General features: G+C 43.5%; 1 protein-coding gene across 1 annotated transcript in view; it reads right to left on the bottom strand.

The window, feature by feature from the left end:
* LOC127573298 (cytoplasmic phosphatidylinositol transfer protein 1-like) overlaps positions 1-21,782 on the bottom strand; it is a 169,034-nt gene that overhangs the window by 14,791 nt on the left and 132,461 nt on the right. The window contains exon 8 of the mRNA XM_052021362.1: positions 21,464-21,527. Within this exon, the coding sequence (XP_051877322.1) occupies positions 21,464-21,527 (64 nt within the window). The remainder of the gene's footprint in view (positions 1-21,463; positions 21,528-21,782) is intronic.

Below are 21,782 nucleotides of genomic sequence, written 5' to 3' on the forward strand. Positions count from 1 at the left end.
TTTCCTTTGATATTTACAGGCTCTGCTCTAGCTACTTACGTCACTCTCATAGTTAGTGCAGTATTCACTAAATTAAAGTTTCCAACCTAATAAATCAAGTTGAAAGGAGACAGATTAGACTTTCTTACCCTAGTTTTTTTACTGGATCCTCCTCAGGAGTCAGTTATTACTGGGAGGAATGAAAAGAGATTATTTCCCTCAGCAGACAGGTCTTTGATCAGGGAGTGTAGGGCTTAGTAGTGACCAGAGGATTAGGCGTTGATTGAGGGAAAAATGTCCTTCAGGGAAAGAAACATGCTGTCTGTACACTGGTTGACCCTGTGGTAGTTCAGACCTATTTATATGGGGGACCTCCGGAATGGCGCAGCAAGTTAGTCATTTCAAGGGGCATTTAGGGAAGGCCACCTCACAATCTACTTCATTATGGCCTTGCAGCTTATTGTCTGCCTTCACTGCACTTTCTCTGTAGCTGTGACACTTTATTCTGCAATCTCTTATTGTTTTCCCTTGTACTACCTCAATGCACCATTGCAATGAAATGATTTGTATGGATGGCATGCAAAACAAAGTTTTTCACTGTACCTCAGAACATGTGACAATAATAAACCAATTTACCTACCCCTTCCCATCACAGAATAACTGTAGAAACATACAGCACAGAAACGGGCCCTTTCACCCCATCTCACCCAATGCAACTGTGATGCCTATCCACATTACTCCCATTTGCCTGCATTAGGCCCGTATCCCTCTATGCCTTTCCTATCGAAGCACCTGTCCAAACATTGTAATTATATCTGCCTCTACCGGTTTCTTGTTCCAGATAACCACCACACTTTATGTGAAAAATTTACCCCTCAGATCTCTTTTAAATTTCTCCCCTCTCACCTTAAGCCTATGCCTTCTAGCTCAAGACCCCGCCACGCCCTGGAAAAATGGCAGTGTAGCGGTTAGCGTAATGCTTTACAGCGCCAGTGACCTGGCCACTGTCTGTAAGGAGTTTGTGCGTTCTCCCCATGTCTGCGTGGGTTTCCTCCGGGTGCTCCGGTTTCCTTCCACATTCCAAAGACGTACAGGTTAGGAAGCTGTGGGCATGCTATGTTGGCACCAGAAGCGTGGCGACACTTGTGGGCTGCCCCCAGAACACTCTACGTAAAAGATGCATTTCACTGTGTGTTTCGATGTACATGTGAATAATAAAGATATCTTATTCTGACTATCTATCCTAACCATGCCCCTCATCATTTTATAAACCTCGATAAGGTCACCCCTCAGCCCCCCATATTCCAGTGAGAATAGATCTAGTCTCTCCTTATAACTACTGCCCTCTATTCCAGGCAACATCTTGGTGACTTCCTCTGCACTCTTGCTGCCATATTCTTCCAACGCATACATTGAAAAAAAACATTTAAGAAGTACTTGGTTGTACATCTAAGGTACCTCGAATGACATGGCTCTGGACTGAGAGCAGGGAAGTAGATTGATCTCTGTAACTCTTTAATGGCCAGCATGGATGGGATGGGCCAAATGGCCTCCTTCTGTGCCTTAAACCTCTATGACCCTAGTCTTCCAATAATTCTTTCAAGTGGCTACTTGAGACTGCTGGACATTGGGGGTGATCATGTTACTGAATAAACCAGACTGGCACAGTCTGTTTACATAGTCTCCCTGTCCGCATTAGTCATAGGATCCCAGGACGAACAGGAGCTTTGACTGATTTATCGCCTCTCTGGAACATGTCCACTCTGGCAAGTATTAACTTACCAAATTGCCAGCAAGGCTGCTGGATTCAACAGTTGATGGCAATCTGGGAGACATTTAGTCCATATCGCTTCTTCCTGACCTTCATTCTGTCACCATCAGAAGGCCCTGTATTGTCAGTCCATCACCCCTGCTCTCGGACACCGGAATTGGCTCTGAGTCCGGCAGCAATTTCATTTTCAATCCTCATCCTTGCTTTCAAAACTCTCCATGTCTTCACCCTCCATGTGTGATCTTTGTAAGTTCCTTCAGTCCTACAATTCTTTTGAATTTTGGCATCATGCTTTGCTCCGAATTTAATTGTTCTGCCATTGACATCCAAGGCCCTGCCCTCTGGAATTCCCCCATAAATCTCTCTGCTTCCTTACTTCTTTCCTCCCTCAAGACATGTTTTACAAATGATTCCATGACTTAAACCTTTGCTTATCTGCCTAAATAATTTCTAATATGACACAGCACTGTTTTGTTTTTGTCCTCAGCTTCCACCAGACCAAGCCTCCACATTCATCATCCTCAAAGATTCATAGAGTCATACAGCACGCAAACAGGCCCTTCGGCCCATCTGGTCCATGCTGTCCAAGACTCCCGTCTAAGCTAGTTCCGTTTGCCCATGTTTGGCCCATATCCCTCTAAATCTTTCCTTTCCATGTACCTGTCCAAGTGTTTTTTAAATGTTGTTAACTTGCCTCAACCACTTCCTCTGGCAGATCCTTCCATCTACGGACCACCCTCTGGGTGAAAAAGTTGCCCCTCAGGTTCCTTTTAAATGTCTCCCCTCTCACCCTAAACCCATGCCCTTTAGCTCCTGACTCCCCAACGCTGGGAAGAGGCCTCCTCTGTGATCCTACCACCAGACTTGCTTCCCTCTCCACTTTCAGCATTCTGAAGAGACAATTCCCTCCAGGACACTCTCACGGTCCTCCAGGACACTCTCACGGTCCTCCAGGACACTATCACGGTCCTCCATGTGTACCAACAGCCACTCTTCCTCCAACCACAGCTTATGATGCAACACCTGTTCTTTCCATTCCTCCCTCCGCAACCTCCATGGCCCCAAACACACTCTCTAGGTGAACTTCTCCTCCAGTGTGCTGCACTCAGTTCCCAACCCCCCCATGATGGAGAAAGCCCTATGGACATTTAACATTTAAAGGACATTTGGGCAGGTAGATGGAGAGGAAAGGTTATTTGCTTCGACGGGCATCTTGGTCAGCATGGACGAGTTGGGCCAAAGGGACTGTTTCTGTGCTGAACGACTCTGACTCTATGACTGTTCAATCTGCATGGTGGCCTTGGGCTTTGTCTTACGTCTCACTTTAACCCTGCGTTCCATTCCTGCTCCGACCTCTCTGTTTTTTGCCCTCCTGGACTACTCTAAAAGCCTGATGTAAACTCAACAATGACAGCTCACCCTGCACATCACAGCTTTCCAGACTCAACGTTGAACATAGAACATTACAGCACAGTACAGGCCCTTCGGCCCACGATGTTGTGCCGACATTTTATCCTGCTCTAAGATCTATCTAACCCTTCCCTCCCACTTAGCCCTCCATTTCTCTATCATTCATGTGGCTATCTAAGAGTCTCTTAAATGTCCCTAATGTACCTGCCTCCACAACCTCTGCCGGCAGTGCATTCCACGCACCCACCACCCTCTATGTAAATAACTTACCCCTGACATCCCCCTTATACCTTCCTCCAATCACCTTAAAATTATGTCCCCTCATGTTAGTCATTTTCGCCCTGGGAAAAACTCTGTGACTGTCCACTTGATCTATGCCTCTTATTATCTTGTACAACTCTATCAAGTCAAAGCTGAATTCAATTATTTCAGATAATCAGCCACTCTAATCTGGTATATCACACTTCCAACATTCAATATTTTTCTCTCTTCAAGTAATTTCAAGTTCAATTCTTATCTGCCTGTTTATAGCTCCCCCAGCTAGTGAAGCACCTCGAGTTATTCATTAGCCTTTATCACCCTCTTTCAGTCAGCAACACTAGCATGGTCGCACAGTGGTTAATAGAACATAGAACACTACAGCACAGTACAGGCCCTTCGGCCCGCAATGCTGCTGCCTCACAGCTCCAGGGATCCGGGTTTGATCCCCATCTTGGGCGCCATCCCTGTGGAGTTGACACATCCTCCCTGTTGCTGGGTGGGCTTCCTCCAGGGGCTCCAGTATCCTCTCACATCCAAAAAATTAATTGGCTGCTAGTAGTTTAATGACAAATACAACCAAAGAAGAATTGATGGGCATGTGTAAAAAGGAATACGTCGCAGGGTTACAGGGAAGTAAGGAGAGGACCATTGGGATTGTTCCCCTTGGAGTTGAATGGCCCCTGTCTGTGTTCTATAGGTCAAAGAATCCTGTCACTCAGTCTCTCCACCCTATCACAGACCTTCCCTTTTCTCCTCTCAACCAATCCCCACTTCCTCTGCAACTTAAAACTTGCGTTAACCCTCACTTTTCCCAATTCCGATGGAAGGTCACTGACCTGAAAATGTTCCTCCTTCCGCAGACCTTGCTGACCTACCAGCATTCCCAAGTTGAGTTCTGATGAGGTTATTGGGTGCCAATGGTCTCCTTGGCACCTGGCAGCAAAATGAGGACGGAAACAGGGGAAATTCAAGCCACAGACACTGTCGGATTTGTGGTCAGTGTCTTTGAGATCAGTGGCGAGCACCATCCTTCCACAGCTGACCGTAAATTTAGCGACGTTACTTACCCTGGTTTGGATGTTTCGGGAAGGAATACATTTGATCTGCTGGATCCAGGAACAGAAACACCTTGCACCTCCCTGCATTAGCAGATGTAAGAGCTGTGATGCCCTACATTATTCATTACCAAACTCTTTCTTCAGCAGATACTTCCAAAGAGGAAAGGCCCAAATCATTATTCCAAAACAAGATATTGAACAAAATAGATGCATATGTATAGGCACATAAAGATCACAGAGAAATTATAAGAAAACAAAACATACATTTGTCCAACAGACCCTTTATGGATCAGGGGAAGCAAGGACTTGAGATCCAATTTTTTGGTTGGTTTCAACTTGCATCTGGCACTCGAATTTTCGGACCTCCTCCAAAGTCAAGTCTGTGAAAAGGTCAAACAGGCTGCTGACTGTGGAAACATATTCCTTCTGCAGTTTTAGCAAGGTGCAGGTGGGAAGCAAAGCTATCGTAAGGGGTAGCTGCTGCCTTGGTGGAGAGCTTGCCACAAAGATTGGGTGTTAGTATTTTTATTGGAAAGGAGGGATTGAAAGCCACCCAAAATGAAAAAAAAAGAGGGTTGGCAAGAGGTGATGTAAACATGTTGAGTTTCTACTGAAGATCAATTTAAAGCAAGAAGATTACAGCACACTGTTTTGCAATTGAAGGTTAGTTACTGGAGGTGCAGAGAGCAAATTTAGCAAATGTGAGCAACCATCTCTTCTGAGAACTGTTAAACCAGCTCTTGTATATTGGCATAACCACGGAGATGTGCACAAGTTATTCAGGACCCAGACAAGTAGATACATCGCACACAGTGAACGGACCTGAACACTCAAACGATCCGTGAAGGTGGCTCCATATCTCATGATAAGCAGGTCATAGAACATAGAACGTTACAGCACAGTACAGGCCCTTTGGCCCACAATGTTGTGCTGACATTTTATCCTGCTCTAACATCTATCTAACCCTTCCCTCCCAAATGTTAACCCTTCCCTCCCATTTCTCTATCTTTCATGTGGCTATCTAAGAGTCTCTTAAATGTCCCTAATGTATCTGCCCTCACAACCTCTGCTGGCAGTGCATTCCACACAACCACCACTCTCTGTGTAAAAAACTTACCTCTGACATCCCCCTTATATCTTCTTCCAATCACCTTAAAATTATGCCCCCTCGTGTTAGCCATTTTTGCCCTGGGAAAAAGCCTCTGACTGTCCACTCAATCTATGCCTTTTATCTTGTACACCTCTATCAAGTCACCTCTCATCCTCTCTCTCTCCACAGAGAAAAGCCCTAGCTCACTCAACCTATCCTCATAAGACATGCAAGTGAGGGAGGGAGTGAGGGAGGACTATCTTCATCATGACTGACGATAGTTCTCCCTCACTCCTACTGCTCTCCTCTCACAGCCATTACATTTTGCCTGTCAATGCCTGGGCGATAAAGTATAGAGCAGACTGTCTATGTGGTAGATCCTGCCGGATTTTCATCCTAAATAATTTCAGTTGAATGAAAGCTGCCTCCCTGTAGATAATAGCATGTAGAATGTTTCATTGTCACTAAGCTGATCTACTACAAGCAAGCTCTGACATCTGTGGTCAAAAACATAATCACATCTTCAACCTGTCCTGATCAATATTCATTCCTTAGTAAGTACACCTGAGGGAAAAAAAGACAACTTATCACACTTTTTGCCATCTTTCTGTGCATGCAAGGGACTACTGCGTTTACACTATTACAATAGTGACTACAATTTAAAAGTACCTCAGTGGTGGAAGAGTGTGCAGAGGTGACAAAAAGTGCTGTGTACTCTTGTGCTGCAGAAAAGTTTTCAACAGACCTCTTGCTTGATAAAGATGAACTCTTGATCTCTCAGTCTACCTCGTCACGGCCCTTGCACCTGATTTGTCTAGCTGCACTGCACTTTGTCTGTGACTGCAACACAATATCCTGCATTCTGTGATTGCTTTTCCTTTTGTACAATCTCAATGTACTGACACATGGAACGATCTGTCTGGATGGCAAGCAAAAGCTTTTCACTGTATCTTGGTACATGTGACAATAATAAACCAATTACCAATTGTATAAATCACAATCTTTCCTCCTTGCTTTTTACATACCAGGGATCAGTCACATGGCTGTGTTTGCTCAAAGCACTTCATAACCAGAATCTACTTTTCCTGTGTACCACAAAAACATTCTTCCTCCCCTCCCCCACCCTTTATTCCATGGTCCACTGCCCTCTCTTACTGGATTCCTTCTTCAGCCCTTTGCCTCTTCTACCTGTCACCTCTCAGCTTCTTACATCTTCTCCCCGTCCCCCACCCACCTACCTTCCCCCACCCACCTGGACTCGCCTATCACCTAAACTCATCTATCTCCTGCCTGCATGTGCTCCTCCCCCTCCCCCCACCTTCTTATTCTGGCTTCTGCCCTCTTCCTTTCCATTCCTGATGAAGGGTCTCAGCCCGAAACATCAACTGTCCATTTCCCTCCATGGATGCTGCCTGACCTGCTGAGTTCCTCCAGCACTTTTTGTGTATTGCTCCCAATTCCAGCATCTGCAGAAAATATTTTGTGTGTCTATAAAATTCAACTCGGCGAGTCAAACCATTCCTTCACTGTTTTGCACGGAAACATCTAAACACTAAGTGTTCAGAGAAATTTATTTACACCCCATCGAGTACTTGAGCTCAATTAAAAATAAAATCAGGAAACAAAAAATTGGCATTGATAACTGTGATCATAAAGAAACCACTGTGTTCTACAAAAATCTACTTTGGTCGTTAATTCACTTTAAGGTTGTGAACCTCATGTGATGCTAACTTGATCTTGGCCTAAAGTGTTACACCAGTCCATGCCAATGCTGTGGACTTTCAAATGCCCCATGAAGTGGTATTATAGGCAATTGAAATTATCCATTCCATGTTCACTGGGAAGAGTAATAAATAAGTCTTGCCAGTGATTTCCACAGTGGGAGATTGATTAAAAAATACATCTTTCATTTTAAACATCGATATCAGAGTAATGATCAAAAGGCAATGATTTATATATATATATATATATATATATATATATATATATATATATATAATATATAATATATCCCTAAGCCCATGACAAGCTAGGTCCTCGTGCGGTTTGTACAATACCACTTACCACACTGCAGGTGTCACAATGACGGAGCCTTTGATGATAAATGGCAAACTGAGGAGTAGCTGCAAAACTCAGCAATTTATTTTCATTGACACAGTCTTCAGGGAACCTTCCACTCTACCAATGATTACCTGTCAAAACGGGCAAAATCTCCTTCCAAAAGTCTTTGAGAAGCAACTTGTTCTAGAGAAATATAGCCAGCAAACAATTTAGGGTCAAATAGTAGAGCAGCAGGGTGACAGATGGTCAAAGGAACAGCTAGGTGTCTGGTGGTCAGTGTAACAGCTGACTGTGTGGTCGGTGTAACAGCTGGATGTGTGTATGGTCAGTCAGTGTAACAGCTGGGTGTGTGGTCGGTGTAACAGCTGGATGTGTGTTGTTGGTGTAACAGCTGGTGTGTGTGGTCAGTGTAACAGCTGGATGTGTGTATGGTCAGTCAGTGTAACAGCTGGGCGTGTGGTCGGTGTAACAGCTGGATGTGTGTTGTTGGTGTAACAGCTGGTGTGTGTGGTCGGTGTAACAGCTGGATTGTGTGGTCGGTGTAACAGCTGGGTGTGTGGTCGGTGTAACAGCTGGCGTGTGTGGTCGGTGTAACAGCTGAGTGTGTGTGGTCAGTGTAACAGCTGTGCGTGTGGTCAGTGTAACAGCTGGCTGTGTGTGGTCCGTGTAACAGCTGGGTATGTGTGTTCGGTGTAACAGCTGGCTGTGTGTGGTCCGTGTAACAGCTGGCTGTGTGTGGTTGGTGTAACAGCTGAGTGAGTGTGGTCGGTGTAACAACTGGGGGTGTGTGGTCGGTGTAACAGCCGGGCGTGTGGTCGGTGTAACAGTTGGGGGTGTGTGGTCGGTGTAACAGCTGGCGTGTGTGGTCGGTGTAACAGCTGAGTGTGTGTGGTCAGTGTAACAGCTGGTGTGTGGTCAGTGTAACAGCTGGCTGTGTGTGGTCCGTGTAACAGCTGGGTGTGTGTGGTTGGTGTAACAGCTGGGGGTATGTGGTTGGTGTAACAGCTGGGCGTGTGGTCGGTGTAACAGCTGGGGGTGTGTGGTCGCTGTAACACCTGGGTGTGTGGTCGGTGTAACAGCCAGGTGTATGATGGTCAGTGCCAGATCTGGTGTCCAATACTGAGTGCAACAGCTAAGAATCAGATGCTCGGTACAGCAGCCGGGATGGCCATTGATAATTTCTGTACAACACTGTAATGTGCCGATCCTCAGCATATACGTGCTTGTTCTATTTATTGAGTCACTAGCAATCTTTTGCACATCCATCTTGTCCACTACTATAAAACCTCACTCAGGATTCAGGAGGTCCTGAGATCAGTTTATTCTACTGGGCATCTTATCCATCTCCCTCTGTTGGAGTCAGTGAAACTTATCTACTTGGGAAAGGCAGAGTGTGTTGCAGGTATTCCAAACCATCACCTCCATTCAGCCCACAGCGTGTGCTCTTGTTGGCATTACAGTGAAATTTCCTTCCAATGTCCACTCTCATTATTCCCAGTTTCCCAATCAGAGCTCAAAATTGTTTAAGCAGTTTCCCACTCTCACAGGGCTTTTGAGGTTCTGTAGAGAAAGTTCCTTTATTAAAATCTCTGTACCCATCACCATCTTTGAGGTCTTTACCACTACTGAGAATGTCTCCTTAATTAAAACCTTACATCATGCATCGATTCCTCTATAAATATTTGCATCATTCACTTCAATGCCTCAGAACAATCCACTCTCTTAATGATTCAAACTTCTTTCAGTGCCTGAGTGGTGAGTAAGCTCTGATGATCGGTCTATGAATAATCATTGCCCAATCATAGCAATACAAGAGGAGCACTGGTAGGCCATTCGGCCCCTCGAGCCTGTTCTGCCACTCCATAAGGACATGGATGATTCTTTATCACAAGTCCATTCACTCTCCAAACCATTTGATTAACTTGGTGGGCAAAATGCTAGCTATCTCAGCCTTGAGTATACACAGTGACTGAGCGTCCACATTTCTCTGAGGCAGAGAACTCCAAAGGTTCACTACCTTCTCTGTAAATCTCACAGGCAGATGGGGAGGTAACAGTGTTCCTACCACATAAAGAGGTGCAGACTCTGACACGCCTGTTATCTTATAAACAGGTGGACACAATATGTGGAGACTAAGTAAACGGTTTGGCAAAACTGAAGGTAATCAACAGTTCTACCTTGGGCTGCTCCTCAGGGAAACTCACCAGATGGAGTGCTGTTATAATAGTTTTGTACCCCTCGCAAATTCACCGAATCTCATGAGGTCCCTGTCCAGTCAGATGGGGTAAAATTAAGATTACCCAATCTCACTTGAATTAAAATGAAAACCGATCAAGGCAAAGGCACCAGATACTGCTTGGCTTGTAGCAGTTTGGCTCCAGTGTTGCTTCAAACAGCGAAACCTGTAAACTTAAATTGAAACAGCACAATCATCAGATCTCAGAGGGTTACCTACACTGAGCTGCTGTCAAAATAATCAAACACCCTTGTTAGTTGAGATTAGCAATGGAAAGCGCAGATGGCAACACATTTAGGTGAGGATCTCAGAGTAAGAATCACATCTGGGAAAGGGGCCGTGCCGTGAATTTCTCATCCAGCGCTTCTGCAGAATATTTTGACAGATGTTAGAAGCCAGATCGCTGACATTTGAGTGCAGGCAAAATCAGCAGCAGAGAATGTTAAGTGCCTTATTTCAGTTTCCAGGGCAGCTTGACAGGACACAACATAAACCGCAGATTTAATTACTTTCAGTTTGCAAGAATTAATTGCAACATACTGTAAAACAAGGTACAAAGAACTACTCAAGTCTCAACAATTTCACTTTAACAAATGCCCTCAGAAAAAAATTTTCAACCATCTTCCAGTGAATTCTCAACAGATGACTGATAGCAAGTTAAAGTGGAGAAAGTCTATTGATATGAGATGGAATTAAATTTTTTTAAAATTTTATTTACAGCGTGAGTCCGCGCTGCCCATTTTAAACCCCCAAATTAACCTATCTGTACGTCTTTAGAATGTGGGAGGAAACCAGAGCACCTGGAGGAAACCCACGCAGACACGGGAGAACACACAAACTCCTTACAGACAGTGACGGGAATCGAACCCCGATCGCTGGCGCTGTATAGCGTCGTGCTAACCGCTACGCTACCGTGCACTTATACAATTGCAAGACAAGAATAAAGGCAGCAGTCATGACTAAGGCCACCAGGACGGCAGGACGGATGAAGTGAGTTGATCCAAGACAAATCATTCCACAAGGTAATGTTTTACGGGATTTGGACAGATATTAGTCCAACCAGAGTAGGCAATGAGTCTATTATTTCCAGTTTGGTGAAATGCATTGTAAAATATTTCACTAGGGCCCACTGCTCTGTGATAATTAGATAGTGAATCAGCACTCTGCAGTCACGAGTGCAACAGTCCAGATTTAAAACCCTTGCAAACATGCCCTGGGGTAATGGATCGTGAGGTAAGGATTCAATTGCGTGAGTTTGTGTTTTCCATTTCCTTGACTGAACCATGTTCAAAGCAACAAAGAACCTGCTTTAAGTCAGTGATTCTTCAACAGGGATCCACAATAAATGGACGACCATACACACAGACCAAGGTGTGGGCTCTTGAAATTCTCCCTCTTCCTTTAGCCCTCCCTGCCTCTGACTATGGGCCCAGCACTTCAGCCTCATTCCCCGCCAAGTGGCCCAGATATCCTCAATCCTGCACCCTGCTCTTCCTGTTGGTCTGGAGCTTGCATCACTCATGGTGATTACTATGCTCAAGAATGCTGAATCTCCACCATTCCATGCCTGGACTCTTCCCTGGTTTCAAACGCAAAAACTACGGATATTGGAAATATGAAATATAAACAGGAAATGTTGGAAGTGTTCGGCAAGTCAGGCATGAAACTGTTAATTCTGCTTCTCTCTCCACAGATGCTGCCTGACCTGCTGAGTATTCCCAGCATTTCCTGTTTTCACTGCTGTTTTTATTTATTTCCCAGGGAGTTAGGCACGGTAGTGTAGTGGTTAGCGTAACGCTTTACGGCGCCAGCGACCCGGGTTCAATTCCAGCCGCTGTCTGTAAGGAGGTTGTATGTTCTTCTCGTGTCTGCATGGATTTCCTCCGGGTGCTCCGGTTTCCTCCCACATTCCAAAGACGTACGGGTTAGGAAGTTATGGGCATGCTTTGTTGGCGCCGGAAGCGTGGCGACACTTGCGGGCTGCCCCCAGAACACTCTACGCAAAAAAGATGTATTTCACTGTGTGTTTCGATGTACACGTGATGAATAAAGAAATCTTATCTTATCTTATTTGATCCTTTATCTTCTCCCAGTGTCCCAACCTAGAGTCAAACTCACTCTCAATCCCACACTGGTCAGTAAGGTCCACACACGTGTGTATGCTAAGTACGTGCAATGTGCATCAATACCCCAGGCTTGAACAAGGTGTATTTGGAGAGGACCCTGTTTGGGAGTAGGGAGCAGTAGGGATTGTTTGGGGACAGGGGCCTGTGCAATTTTTAAAACAGGGAGTATTCCTTGGAAGCAAAATAAGGGAATCCCTATTTTACGGAGAAGACCATAATCTCACAATAACTCATTCTGCTGGCTTTCAGACTTTTAGATGCATGTTTTCTGAATATTCCTACAACAATGTGCAAATCATATTCCTGTCATTTTCACACATCCTTTTTCTGCTGATGGCTCTCCTGATGCTACCTGTCTGATGGCAAACTTCTATCATTATAAACTACCTGTTTATCCCATGTGCAATGCAACGCACCTCAATCAGAGAAAAGGAGTTTGCAGGGCATAATCTCCAAGCATGTGATGCTGCATTCAAACATTTAAAGGTTAGTGTTGGACACTGGCCACAAGTCGCCACTGTGTGGGGGTCAGACTCTCCATAAGTGGCAGCCCCCTTATCCAAAGACCTGAGTTCACTCAGTTTCCTCCTTTGGACCTCCTCTGGTCCAGACCAGATCACCCTAACCCTGCTGGAATCTGGCCCCAGGTACATGGTGTGGGTCCAAGCAGAGTCTGCCGAATATTTGGAAAGCAACATATTACTGACTGTGAGTGACTGCGAATGGGATGAGCCCAGGTATCTCCAGGCCAACACTCTCTGATACATTAAAGAAAGGACCAGGCCAGAATCTTCAATGCAGTCAGTATCTGGATGAGCATCTGAAGTGTTGAGATTTACAGGACAATGAACCCAGCTGGGAAATGGGGTGAGGTAAAAAGCATTTTACTTGGGCATGGATAACAATGAGCCAAATTGCCTCTTCTTGTGCTCTAAATTCTCTGATAATGAGCAGATGTGTTTTGGGCAACACTCATTGATGATGTGGTATTGCATGGTTTCCTTTGATGTCCAGCTTTGGCTGGGATGGTGTGGGAATGGGAATATATAATTCAATTGCTCAAAATACTCTGGATCAATACTCCCTGAAGCTGCGCCATTTTCCCTTTTCTTTATCAGAACAGGCTTGTTGCTGTGGTGATGCCATGTTGTGTGGCATTTACACAACCTACTGTGGCACTGGATCCTTGGGTCAGCGAGGGAGGGGGAGTCACCTCCATTTACTCCTCATACTATCACCGGAAGTAGTTTGCCATCCCTGGAGGAGGTGACTTGGGGGAGTCATGTCAGGTGAGGAGAGGATATAGTAAATGAGGGAAGGGGCCTAAAGGTGGCATCTAACCATTGGCATTGCGGAGCAAATCCACTGTTGCCGTGGTACTGCCATTTAAAAGGGTAGAAAGAAATCTGTGGTGCTTTAGAAATGTTTAAAATGGACTTCAAGTGGGAGGGAGCCAGAGACCCACTTCCTGGTAAGGGACCCATGACTTGGGTTGCAACACAGTTTGGAGACATCTCTGAGGGACTCATTATGCGACCTCCTAAAAGTGTTCCAAGTGAAAAACGTGTCACTTTGTTCTAATGTCCTGGCATCTTCTCCATAACTCCCACACACCCACCCCATTTGCTCCCAGCTGTGTTACAGAGGTCAGTCTGCTAAGGGTACCAGGGCATGCTGGCTACATTAGCAGACCAGTTATTTTGAACTACTGATCTAGCACTATGAGTTCAAGCCCTAACCACGCTGCGGATAATAGATATTCAGTTCATAAAATAAACCTATCAAGTCGTCAATTCTGGAATAACAAGCTAGTGTCAGCAACAGTGTCCTTGCTGACACTTGACTCTCAGACAGAATGCGTCCATGAGCTGCACTGGACCTTGAGCTGATTGCTGGTTATTAATTTTGATTCATTGTGTTGGTTCCTAACTGAAGTGACTCTGAGCTGGACAGGGGAGGAGATCTACGGAGTGGTGACTATCATTTGTGACCTTACAGAGTGGGCAACTTGCAGGAATGCTTGTTGTGCATAGGTAACAGGCTGCAATCATTGGGATGATGTTTTAAAGCAGTGTGTGCCTGCAGAGAGCTCGAGTGACACACACGTAGGTTCAACACTCCACTGAATTCCCAGTTTCCACGTCAGGGGAGAATTTTCAGCTGGCCCTTGTTTCAATTATGCTGGAGAAAGGGATTTTGTGGAATTTTCTTTTCAGGATGCTGCCTGGTTTAGAGAGTATGCATTATGAGGAGAGACTAAGGGAGCTAGTGCTTTACTCTTTGAAGAGAAGGAGGATGAGAGGAGACATGATAGAGGTATACAAAATATTAAGAGGAATGGATAGAGTGGACAGCCAGCGCCTCTTTCCCAGGGCACCAATGCCCAATACAAGAGGGCATGGCTTTAAAGTAATGGGTGGGAAGTTCAAGGGAGATATCAGAGGAAGATTTTTACCCAGAGAGTGGTTGGGGCATGGAATGCGCTGCCTGGGGTGGTGGTGGAGGCAGGTACATTGGTCAAATTCAAGAGATTACTAGATAAGCATAAGGAGGAATTTAAGATAGAGGGCTATATGGGAGGAAGGGGTTAGATAGTCTTAGGCGAGGTTTAAAGGTCGGCACAACATTGTGGGCCACAGGCCTGTATTGTGCTGCACTGTTCTATGTTCTATGTTCTAAATCATCTGTCTACCATGATATTCCTTTAAGCTAAAGACAGCTGGCACTACCACAGAGCAGACAGGGACCAAATGTAAATGTGGGTCTCATGCCTATTGAATTTCCCCCACTCTGCCACTTCCAGTAGTGAATGGGTGGGTTTTTTACTGTGCCCTTAGGCAAAAGACCTGGAGGGGTGTAATAACCTTCCTGGCCCAGTTGAAACACTGCCTTGCTACTGGCCACTCAGTGTTCTCCACTCTGCCTTCCATTACAGTGAACTATGAAAGCAGATTTAGAGTCCTTCCCAACTCTACTGGCCCCACCCCAAGATTTATAAACTGTCCTTCTCTGCTCATAAGGCAAAGTCAAGAGCTAAAGCTTTGCAGATGTATGTCCATGTCATACCACTAAATCTGAAGCCAATAACTACCATTCAAAGACCATTTGCTTTCACTGCAATCCTGGATTTGTTGTGAACTGATGTAATTCAGAGCTGCTGCCTTTAAAAGTTAATGAAGGCTAATTTATTAACACATGGCTCCATTTTAACTCCACTTGTACATGCCAATGCAATAGAGAGCAATGAGGCAGAAATTTATCCTTGGTCATTTGTTAAAATCTATGATATAAAAGTGGCTAGGTGCTGTTACTCCATTTACAAAACTCTATTCTGTTGAAGTCAAAGGCTCCAAAATTCTAAGGTTGGTTGCAACGAGCAACCTCCAGTACACTTACACCAACTTAGGAAATACTTCTACCCCGAAGTATTTCTACTCTTCTACACTCGGGCCACTAATTAATGGTTAACAACCCCTGGCAGTTACTGAAAGCGGTTTCGAAGTGTTAGCACTAAAGCTATGTGTTCACGACTTGGACAATAACTTATGCTGGGAGATCATGGGTGTCATGGATACCATGATTTTAATGATCTCTGTGACTGTTGAGAAAACACACTTTTTGAGTCAGCAGTTACGTATTTTGAACCAGTCTTGCTACCTTACTTTTCAAGACCTACTGCAATCCTTGAAGAAATGGGGAGCAAGAAGATTTTTCAACTATTTGTTTTATTTTTAAATGATGAAAACTGCAATATGTTCTTTGTCTATAATTAAACGAAGCTTATCTGATTACTTCTTAAATTCAGTCCAGTATTTGTAAATGCATTATTTTCATATCTATATTATTAAATATCTTTACTTGTGCATATATGTTCCAGTGTGTGTTCTTGTACCACTTCCCATGAGTTTATTCTCCTTTGGTCAATTTTTACTTGGTCAACTGAAATGATTTAAGTCCAAATTTTCCACAATAAAATCACAGATAAAATCATAGACAAAAAAGAAAATTTTGGGAATAAATTAAGGGAGAACTTTGCATTCATCACATATTGCTGTTACTGTGAAATTTATTAAGACATATTTGACTTTTGAACATTATTAGAACTACATTTTTCACCTCTTAGATAAGAGAATTATCTCAAAATGTAGCCACAGGTCTAGCAGTGATGATCTACGTCATTTGACCAATTTTCTAAGAAAGGTGAAATGGTTTCGAAAATTGAAATGTCAGAGCTTTATATAGGTTTGGTGTTAAGCACCTCTCTTATTGTGTGCTGAGGTAAATGAATGCCTTTTCAAAATAGAATACGAAGGACATATAGATTGTGAAATTTGGTTGCTCTTTGGTAGAAGTTGTCAAGTTTTTCAAAACTGGAAACACCTAATGTCAAAATTAAAAAGAGCCCATTTTGCTTCTATGGAAACCCAGATTACAATAACTTCACTAGTCTCGACCTTGCAGCAGGCAGCTCCTTTCAAGAGGTGTGTTGGTTAGAGATAGAGTTCCAATACTATAGGAACATATCTGCTTAATTAGAGTTCCCTGCTGGGAGAGTGTATTAATGAATTGACCCTCAATATACTTTAAAGGGTGTTTACTGGCAAATTGAATCCAAAGTGTGGTTCAGCCCCACAGGTAGTGAATGGCTTTCATGCTTAAAACAAATAATTTCCCTATTGTCAAGCTGTTGTTGAGCAGTCCTCAGGCTGATACTTTTGACCAGTGCTTTTATTGTTGCCATTCAAATAATCTCACCTCTAGAGGTGCTGCCTTTTTGGATGTGGCAATAAACCAAAACCTGCCTTGGGTGGACGTAAAAGATCCCAAGACACTCTCCAAGGCAGAAATGGATATTCTGCCTGCCTCCTGGCCAATATTCCTTCATTGTTGCCAAGAACTGATAATCCGAGAATGCAGGAACTTGCTGCCCACAAATTGGTGACATCAGTGTGTCTTTGCCGTTGGCTGTGGCAGCTTGTGGCTGTGATAACGTTAAAAGAAACAATGTGCCTTTATATAGCACCTTTCATCATCTTCAGGTGTAAAGGGTCGAGTCTATTGAATGAAATACTTAAAGGGCCATGCATAAGGAGGCCAGATTGTTGATCTGCTTCAGAGTTCCTTCTATAAATTTTAATTTAGCATCAACTGGAACTCATTTGAGCAACAGTGAGAGAGCATACTGTAATAGGCCAAAGACTCAGCAATTTGAAAGGGCTATCCTTAGCTCTCTGAACAATAGGGACTTCAGAATGGTTTATCCCTGATAAGATCGTGAAAGGGAAGATGTGGTGATGCTGCTGTATCTTCGTAAGTGAGCACTTCAGAGGTTGACAAACACTTTCTCGTTACAGTGGGGTTCCTTTAATGGCTTCTCTTGAACCAACTAAGAGTTGGTTCATGTATAGAGCCAAGACTTCTGCTTCTCTCTTAGGACATCCCAAAGCACTTTATAACCAATGTAATACTTATGAAGTGTAAAGAAATTGAAATGTAGGAAATGAAGTAACAAATTTATGCACAGCAAGCTCCCACACACAGCAAATGATGAAGGCCATTTTAATAATGCTGATTGTAGGGTAAGTATTGGATGCTGCAAAAAACTTCCCTTCTACAAAATTATGTCACCTTTCAATTCTGTCCAAAGTCACAGTCTATCTTCTCTTCTGAAAGACACGGGGAGAACGTACGAAATCCTTACAGACAGTGGCCGGAATTGAACCCAGGTTGCTAGCGCTGTAATAGCATTACGCTAACCGCTACAATGTTTTTGTTTTGCTTTGTTTGAGGATTTCAATGGGGAGGGGGGGGGTGGGTGGTCACCTAACCTGGTTCCTCTTTTCAATAATAAATGAGACGTTAGATTTCAATATTCAGGAACACTGCACACGCAGATACAAATATCCTCATGAGCCAGTTGATTTCAGAACAATAACTAGAACTTTCTCAAATTACAAGCAAACTAATTACATTGCTGGAACTGAGGAAATGATTTCTCCTCAATGCAGTACTGTATACACCTTGTATAATGAGGATACAATTTATTACACTCAGTGATGTTTAAGCAAACAGATGTGAGCCTAGTTAGGTGAACGTGGGAATAACAGCCTCAAAAGGCCACTGATTGTTGGTTTGGTGCTGTTAATGTTCCTATTAGAGTAATTAGACAATACAAGCATGTTCAAAAACAGATCCTTGTCTTGGATCCATTCTCCGCCTCTGGGAGAACAGAGCAGGGTGGGGTTTAGAGAGAAATACTTCATTCAAACCGGATGGGTGGGAGGTGACTGCAGCCAAATGCTCAACTATGCAGAGAGCAAAAACACATTCCTTTCATAGTGAACTTGATGTTTTTTTTTAATCATAAACTGATCGTTTCATGGTCACCATTACCAATGCACTTTATTATTAGGATTATTACAACTTATTAGCATTATCTATACTATCATATTACTCTAAATGTATTTAATTAGTTCAGTGTTAGTTCCTTAGCTGCTGTGGTAGGATTCAAAATCATGGCTCTGAACCCATTGTCCAGCATTTTGGAATACTAGACCTATAACATGCACCAACCCCTACAACAGAATGAAGTGAAACACTGGGGAAAAGGGTGGTTTGGAATTTTAACGCTTGACCCATAATCTGACCCACAGCATCATTGGGTAAAATTCCTTAAAGCCACAGACTTGTACACCACAGAAACAGGCCCTTCAGCCCAGCACATCCACACTGACCCTTTTACCCATTTACACTAATCCCATTTGCCTGCATTAGGACCGTATTCTTATATGCCTTGCCTATTCAAGTACCTGTCTAAATGCCTGTTAAATGTTGTGACTGTATCTGATTCCACCACCTCCTCTGGCAGTGTATTCCAGATATAAACCACTCTCATGTACAAAATTTACCCCTCAAATCCCTGTCTAATTGTTTAGATTCTGAACTAGTTGTTCTAGCAACTTGTACTTGAGACATGTGAGCATGTTGGGAGCCAGTTCTCTCAAACTCTGTTTTTATTTTCAAGTTTAGAGTTGGACCTTAGCAGTGACATATCTATCTGTGCAGATTATAGGTCTTATACATTTATATGTGCAAGGATCTACACCTGACCCCCTCCATTTCTCATTTATATACAAACCCTCAGCAACTTCAACTCAAAAACAGAGTGTCAGATTTTACACGTTTGCTGGCGACACCTTTGCTCTGAATCCCTGTCCAGTTTCTTGCACAGAATGAGCAGAAATACATTCCACTAAATATCGCAAAGATTGAAGCCATTATCCTTAATCAACATCACAAACTGATGGTGAAGGCCATTGGGGATGCATAAGAGGACAGATCAAGAGTGCTGGTCACTGTCTACACCCCTGGTAACTGCGAGGGGCTGAGCCAGCCCCTTTGCAACCTAGGTGTTGAATTTGACCCCAAAAGAAGCTTCAACCCATTCTCTTTCTCCTTATTCCAGCTCCATAACATTGCCCAGCTCAGCTCACCTGCTGCTGAAGCCCTCACTCATCCCTTTGTTACCTCTGGACCAGAGTACCCTAATGCTCACCCAATTGGCCTCTCACCTTTTCTCAAAACCATGGTCGTCCAAAGCTCCTCACCTACACCAGGTCGTGTTTACCCATCACCCTTTGCTCAGTGGCCTACAATGGCTCCCAGTCCTATAATACCTCAATTTAAAAATTCACATTCTTGAGGGACTTTGCCCCTCTCTTATCTCTTTAATCCCCTTTAGAACTTCAGGTTCAAGCAACCATCACCCTCTTATGCATCCCTAATTGCCTTCAGCTGCTATTCAAGATCCTAAATTCTGGAATTCCCTCCTGAACCTCCGTATCATCCTCTCCCGATTTAAAATCTTCAAGATCTATGGCTTCAACCAATCTTTTGAAGATCTGTCCTGAAATCTCCTTTATACATCTTGTTCATTTATGGGATGAGGGTCTCCCTGGTGAGGTCAGCATTTTATAAACCTAATCGCCCTTAAGAAGGTGATACTGAGCTGCAGTCCTGCTGGTGGAGGTCATCCTACATGTTGTTGGGTAGGGAGTTCTAAAATTTAGAAACACTGAAACATAGAACAGAGGCGCAGGGACAGGCCATTTGCCCCTTGAAGCCTGCTCCACCAATCAATATGACCAAGACTGATCATCTGTCTCAATACCATATTCCCATCAATGAACCAAGAGCTTTTTAAGCATCTTAAGAGGTTTTGCTATGTTAAAAGTATCATAGAAACCAACAGATTATGAAGGTGTTCCAACTAAGAGTAACTAGAACACACACTAATTCATTTACAAGTACTTCAATGATTGTCTCGTTGGCAGTGCCATCAGCAGAGGTATTATCCAACTCGAACTGGCACATGTTATCATAACACAATGGCCTCGAGGGTTCATTAAACTGAATGTGTAGGATGTCCTTCTTTGTCTTTTGATTTGTCTGTCACAATAAATTTAGGGGATTTGACACATCCAAGTGCTTCCTTCTTTTGAGTGCAATGTGTTTTACACATAACATGAATGAGATGAACGTGAGTCTCAGGAATAAGGATAAAAGTTGAATGGTACTTATTAGTAAAGGTAACTGCCTTTGAAAGCCAAGGTTATGGTTAAGGTGGATTTTAGAGTACATGTGGGAGGGAGTCCTCTGGCAAACCCAGTGTCCACCTTCTTTTATTCATTGACTGGATAACGATGTTGGTGGCAAGCCTGACATTTATTGCCCATCCCTAACTTCCCCTGAACTAGCAGGGGTGAGAGTAACATAAATACCTTACCCGTGCATTTGCACCAGTAAGCACAACCTATTTTACCCATTTGTACTGACTGCTTCGACCACTTTCCTATTGATACACTGCACTGGTCCATACTGCTGATGTGTCTGGAGTCACATATAGGCTTGGATGGATAAGCACCACAGAGTTCCTTCCCTTAAGGAAGTTAGTGAACTAGATGGCTTTTTATAACAGTTTGGTAGTTTCATTGTCACTATTACTAATGCTAGATTTATTTGTTTATTTCAGTTTAAATACCCTAGCTGCCATGGCAGCTAGATCAGAATGGGGTACATCCTGTCTTGGTGTAACAGCATAGAATCTATAACGAAGGGTCAACTGGCCATTTTACATTACAGCTGGTTTGAGCTTTACTGATTTCAGTGCAAAATACTATATGAGAGAGATGGGTAAAGGGCTTCAAAATCACAGTCCAATGCACATATTCACACATCAACTTCAGCATCAGTGTGTTCTTGTTGGAATTCACTGGAAAATGGACATGTTAAGCTCTTCTTTTCAATAATACAAAAGCTTTTAATGTGTCTGGCAAAGAAGCCAAACATTCATCCTCTCCTTTTTCCATCTGGAAGTAGTATATGATGACAGAATTCTGGTTAAGAAGAGGCATAGATCACATCCTATTGCTTAATATGCAAGAAACAACTGAATGATTTAACTTAACTCACCACACCACTCATCCACCCAGGCAAACGCTTGCCGATGCCCTATTAATAGAATGTCCCTGATGACCTGCAGGGAGAGAAAAACAGTGACTGAAATCATTTTAGCATTTACTTCTTTGCTTGAACTTTGACACCTGTCACCAATGCTATTGAACAATTGTGAGTGAAGACTTTAATTCAATCCGGACATTCTATTTGACAGCTGCAGGTTTCAACACAAAGCCCAGTGAAGGTGAATCCACAAACTTGTAGATCCTGGATGAAAATAAAATTAAAAAGTTGCAGATGGTGGAAATCTGAAATAAAACCAGAAAATACTTTG

This window comes from Pristis pectinata, chromosome 8 (genome assembly GCF_009764475.1).
Source record: "Pristis pectinata isolate sPriPec2 chromosome 8, sPriPec2.1.pri, whole genome shotgun sequence".
In the NCBI taxonomy this organism is placed as follows: Eukaryota; Metazoa; Chordata; class Chondrichthyes; order Rhinopristiformes; family Pristidae; genus Pristis; species Pristis pectinata.